Source organism: Dreissena polymorpha, chromosome 13 (assembly GCF_020536995.1).
Source record: "Dreissena polymorpha isolate Duluth1 chromosome 13, UMN_Dpol_1.0, whole genome shotgun sequence".
Lineage (NCBI taxonomy): Eukaryota > Metazoa > Mollusca > Bivalvia > Myida > Dreissenidae > Dreissena > Dreissena polymorpha.
The window spans coordinates 45,959,934-45,965,933 of NC_068367.1; the positions used below are offsets into that span (position 1 = coordinate 45,959,934).

The 6,000-nt window shown below is 33.4% G+C and overlaps 1 protein-coding gene across 1 annotated transcript in view; it reads right to left on the minus strand.

Annotated features, from left to right (window-relative positions):
• Window positions 1–2,071: 2,071 nt before the first annotated feature.
• The window catches only part of LOC127854633 (tyrosine-protein phosphatase non-receptor type 4-like), a 129,863-nt gene continuing 125,934 nt past the window's right edge, over window positions 2,072–6,000 (minus strand). The window contains exons 23-24 of the mRNA XM_052389696.1: window positions 5,541–5,586; window positions 2,072–5,092 (exon numbers count right to left, since the gene is read on the minus strand). Of these exons, the coding sequence (XP_052245656.1) occupies window positions 5,052–5,092; window positions 5,541–5,586 (87 nt within the window). The 3' untranslated portion in view covers window positions 2,072–5,051. The remainder of the gene's footprint in view (window positions 5,093–5,540; window positions 5,587–6,000) is intronic.

A 6,000-nucleotide genomic window follows, 5' to 3' on the forward strand; every position in this document is an offset into this window, starting at 1 on the left:
CTACGTGGATACTGCCCTAAAAATACTTGATGTTGAGCTACAGATATGTATACTTCGATGTACCCCGTGTACGGATATTATCCTTGTAAGGGATACCCGAGCCGACAATGTCCAATCGAGCTCTACTATGGTTCAAACTTTGTACACGCATCTACTATCTGGAACTATGTACACACACTGTGGAGAAATTTGCACGGTGGCATTGCAGAATTTCACTGTACAAAGTAGCAATTTCATTGTATGCAGCATTCTCTTAATCATTAAAACAAATTATTGCCAGATTACTACAATACAATTAAAACGCTATTAAACAATTTGAGTAGACATGGCCATTGAGCTTATGCAACCTCATTGACAACCCTTCTTCAAATGGAAGATCAAATTTTCGTCAGAAATGAAAATGTACTTAAAAGTCGCCAATTAATTCAGGAACCTCTCTCATTTCTTAAATAAACATAAATACAGACTGACAAGTTCATCCATTTAAAACACACTTGTTTTAATATTGCAATGCATTTAAACAAGAAAACATGCAGATTTAATTGTTATTAAACTATTGTTAAATCTGTAATAACATCTGCATACAGAGGCGAATTGCATGAGCTTACTTACAGGTCAGCAATAATAGCTACTGCTTGTAGTGTACAATGCAAAGCCAGTTCAGCAATAATAGCTAGTAGCCTACTGTTTGTAGTGCACTATTCAAGGCCAGTTCAGCAATAATAGCTGGCCTACTGTTTGTAGTGCACTATTCAAGGCCAGGTCAGCAATAATAGCTGGCCTACTGTTTGTAGTGCACTATTCAAGGCCAGGTCAGCAATAATAGCTGGCCTACTGTTTGAAGTGCACTATTCAAGGCCAGGTCAGCAATAATAGCTGGCCTACTGTTTGTAGTGCACTATTCAAGGCCATATCAGCAATAATAGATAGTAGCCTACTGTTTGTCATGCACTATTCAAGGCTAGGTCAGCTATAATAGCTAGCCTACTTTTTGTAGTGCAATATTCAAGGCGGTTAGCTGCAATACACAGTGCCCAAAAATATTTGACAAAGCGAAACTCACTACACATATAAAAGATTCTTTGGTCCATCACTCTTCATTTCTTAAGGCACACAATTAAATTGTTAAAAGGTTAGACTAAAGTAATTGAAAACATTTGTGCTCTTCAGAATGTTCATTTATGTCAATTAGATATTGTAGAGCTATATAGAACAAGATATGTGGGGCTGGTGATATTTTCACCCAGTTTTTATACAAGTATTTGACACAGTTACAAAACAGAATTTTTACCATACTGATATCATACAAAGGGAAGTACTTGGGGAAACATTAAACAAGAGCACCGCATAACGGGTGCCACGTTCGGCTACGGGTGCAGTTTTGAATAAATGAAAGCTTGTCAGAATTTTTTTTTTTTTTTTTTTTTTTTTTTAGAGGTCAGTGACCTTGACCTTTGACCTAGTGACCCCAAAATGGGTGTGGCGTGTAGAACTCATCAAGGTTCATCTACATTATGAAGTTTCAAAGTTGTAAGTGGAAGCACTTTGATTTTAGAGCCAATGATAAGGTTTGAACATGACGCGGACGTCAGACTTCGGACGACACAAGCTGGCTATGACAATACCAAGGGTTTTCTCTGAAAAGGCCGAGCTGATTATGACTATGAAGACTGATCAAAATTCTATTTGCTGAAAAATCCCTTATAAAAAAGAATGCCCAAACTGATGTGTATAGTGACATTGCTTCTGCTACAGTAAAATTTCGAAATATCAGGAGTACATTATGTACCGATATTTTACATCAGCCCTTGAAATCAAAGTATGGCATTGACCTGGAAGGTAATCATATGGTCATTGTGCACAACTCGCAGTCTAATAGGAGTTTGGATTTGTTGGGGTTTTTCCTTAAAATACCTTTATTTCAGTAATGATTCCTTTTACTCCAACTGGTTGTGGGTGTATCATAATTGATACACCAATTTGTTTCAATTTAGAGTTCAATCTTGTATAAACCATTTTAACGAGCAAGGTATTAAAATGTGGCAAATAAACAAAGAACAAGGCAACGATATTCAGTTTATATCAGATTTAATATTGCCTGGTAAAACCTTTCATATGACCTCATCAGGGCAGGTCACTCTAATCCTCCTGTCACATTTAAATAGTTTATTGTCAAGAAAATATGTCCATCAAGTATGTACAGTTAATAATATATGAGATATATACATTATACTCTATAAACAATACACAGCCATGATTTGGATGAATGAAAATGATAAATGACCAAATACAATGAGAATGAACAAATACAATGTAACTGAATATGGGATGATAAAATGTAAGTTATTATACAGTATAACAGACGATACTTCAACCACATATAGGCCTTTATGAAACACGCACAAACATGTGCGTAAACTGTACATTAATAAATATGGAAAAAATGTACAATTTCATATGCCGCAAATAAGTCATAAAAAATATAATAAAAAATCAAATTCATATTTAAAACTGTAAACTACACATATCAACTTCAACACTGCTGTGCATTTTCTTCTGTGTATTCACTTCCACTTTGATGAATAGTATTTTTGATTAAAATTATACATTTCAGATGCACCAGTAAATAGCCTTACAATGCCGTCATATAGCCTTACAATGCCGTCATATAGCCTTACAATGCTGTCATATCTATATTAGATCCACCAGTAAATAGCCTTACAAAGCCGTCATATCTATATTAGATCCACCAGTAAATAGCCTTACAATGCCATCATATCTATATTAGATTTTATACAATGCTGTAATTAAGCCAGTTGTTCACATTCCAATAAACAGCTGTCTTTTTGCTGAAAAATATTATTAGAGCTGCACACTGAGAAAAGTGGGCTTAATGCAAGTGCATAATGTATTGTTCCAGATTAGCCCCACAAGTTTGTACATGCTTTTGACAATACTATCCATTTAGACTGAATTTTCTTATAGAAGGTACTTATTTGTAACAATTAATCCTTAACAGACAAAAGCGTTCTCCCTGATTAGCCTGTAATTTTGTACAATACACAAGCAGATGTTTGACTTTGTGTTACATAATGCACAAAATGCATTTTCAATGGAAGAAAACCTGCTTGTAGATACAAGGAAAAGGTAACTCTTAATGTTATAAATGTGAACTTTTTCACAGTTTTCTCCCTTTAATTTCATATCAATATACAAAGGCAGTTCTAAATATCTTAGTTCTTTCAACGTTTGCTAAAAAGTGAACAATGCCAGAATTTAAGTAATCCCATTATTGCACATTTAGTATTATTATTATTACAGAGCATATTTGATTTTAACTTCTATTTTTTATGAACTGTTTTTTGTAGTTCATAATATTTTTTTTATTTATGTGTAATACTATGTTTTGAAACATAGCCTATAGCAAAGCAAAATGGCATAACTAGTTTTATACTTGATTATTTTATTTCAAAGGCATTATAAAAACTGAATGCTCAATGTTTTCAATCAATTTCATTTTATGAGTTCATTTAAATCACTTCTGAGGAAATCAGTAAACATTATTTGTATTAGCCATTTACATAGCAAAAAATAAATACAAGAGATTCATAACTGTGTCAGTTTAATTGAATTACTTGAATGAAAAAATATTTAAAGAGTATAAAGCATGATTTTGGATATCATGCTATTTCCAAATAAATACATGAAAGTGGAACATCAATTACGTAACACATGAAAGTGGAACATCAATTACGTAACACATGAAAGTGGAACATCAATTATGTAACACTGACTTTTTAGCATCACTATTGTTTTGTACCTAAAGCTTCTGTGGTGGATATAATCTTATTACGGTGAAATTTTGGGGGACAATGGGCTAAAATTAGCCCACAAAACATTATAGACTCAGCATTCTTCTTTACCCTTAACCACTTAGATACATATTTTGACACACTTTTATTCCCTTACTAAGTTAAATTTAATTACACTTTTCTTACTACATTCAATTTGTAAAGGTTTTATTTCCAACCCTTAGATACTGATGAGCAGCAAACAGCATAAAACCTGAACAGACTGCGAGTTATTTGCAGGCTATTCTGGTTGTATGCCGTTAGCACATAGCCATTTTCACTTTGATTCTAAGTGGGAAAGGGATACATTTCCTTCTATTTAAAATGAAGTATAAATGGTTATAAGCCTTAATCATTTTCAACTAATGTTTGTTTCTTTGTCTGTTGCAAGATAGAATAGAGAGACTTTTTATACAGAATATGTAGCTTATGGTCAAGCAGTAGAAACTTAGACGTTCAAAGTTTTTATGAAAAATGTACAAATTAAGTCATTAACAGTCCAATTTAGAATTAACATGATAAAATAAAATAAATATAGAATTAAATATTAACAAGCTGATCACAAAGATGCTACACAAATAATGGCTACACTTTTCATAAGAAATCAAGAGAAAAAATGTACAAAGATTTTGTAAAAGCTTTCCTATGTTAAGAGTCACAGACCATGCACAACATATTTATTTGCTTGGAAAGCACTATGTAACATGGGTGATTTAAATTAAATAGTGCCTAAATACAAATGATGGAAAATTAAATAACACTTAGATGACAATGAAAATAACGCTACAAGGTGAAGATATTGTTCTGAGGATAACCGTATTGGCCATTGGAAGTTTTTGTCTGCATGTAGGACAAAACAGCCTTTGTTCACAGCGGATATTTAGAGTGCTTTCCCTTGAAATACACAACACCGTCATACACCCTGGTGTACAGTACCACCGCAGTATCCATGTTTGGGAAATCCCCGTGATGTCTAGTGGCACCAATTTCATAGTATCCTCACTACATGTAACACAATCTTACAGGGTGAATTGTTATCACTTTAAGTTTATCATCACACCTTCTGATGAATGTGTTAAAAAAATGCTGAGTCATTTCCCTACACCAATGAGGGGGTGGGGTATGTGACCCTATCCACAGTAAATTCTTATCAATGCCTACAGCAGGCGGGCAGCAGTTTTCACCCAGGGTCAGGCACTATCATCTCTGCTGGTATTCCGGCAATGGTTTGACTATACTCTCTGCATAGGAAATTGTTATTTTATTATAAATAACAAAACAATTGATCAATATTTAAATCCTGAAAAACATTCCTTTAATATTCTTATACCATTGACAATATGTTTAGTTCATCTGCACATTTTTATGTCAAAAAGTAATCATAATGGTTGATCCCCATGAATATGTTACACTACACTACATGTAAGTTAAATTGACACTACACTAAGTTAAATTAGTTTAACTTGCAGTCAAAAAAAGGCAATATTAAATAAATGCATGTCCGTAACGTATTGTCCCAGATGGGCCAGTGCAAATTGTTAGGCTTATCAGAGACGACACTTTTTGCCTATATTAGATTTTCATCAAGAGAACACTTCCTTAAACAAAACATTCCTTAAAAGTGGAAAAGTGTGGTCCCTGATTAGCCTGTGCAAACTGCTAATCTCAAATATAGGTGAGATGCCTTACCATTGTAACACCGAATGATTGCTTCACACACAAACTTGTACTGGTTCTGTAAACAGAAATATATGAACAGCATCAACAGTTTGAAAATCAATAACACATGTTATGTTTTATCAGAGAATATTAGTGAATTATGAAGTTATAATTAAGAAAGCAAATAGTATGATACAATAACTTACTCTACATCAAATGTGAAACTGAACATATTGTTTCAAATAGTTTACTTATATCTTTAAAGAACAGATAGCAGGTTAAGCACAGACCATGGATTTGAGCAGGTCTAAATCAGTCTAAACAATCATTTTCTTGTTACCGACTGACCGATACCGCCAATTCTACATGTATATCTCTCTGCCTTTGGCAGGAGATAAAAAAGCTTGATTCTGACATCATAATAATTATATTTTAAAACAGGTAAAACCACCATAGCCAATTTAATTCAGCAATTGTACACTTTTTTTAC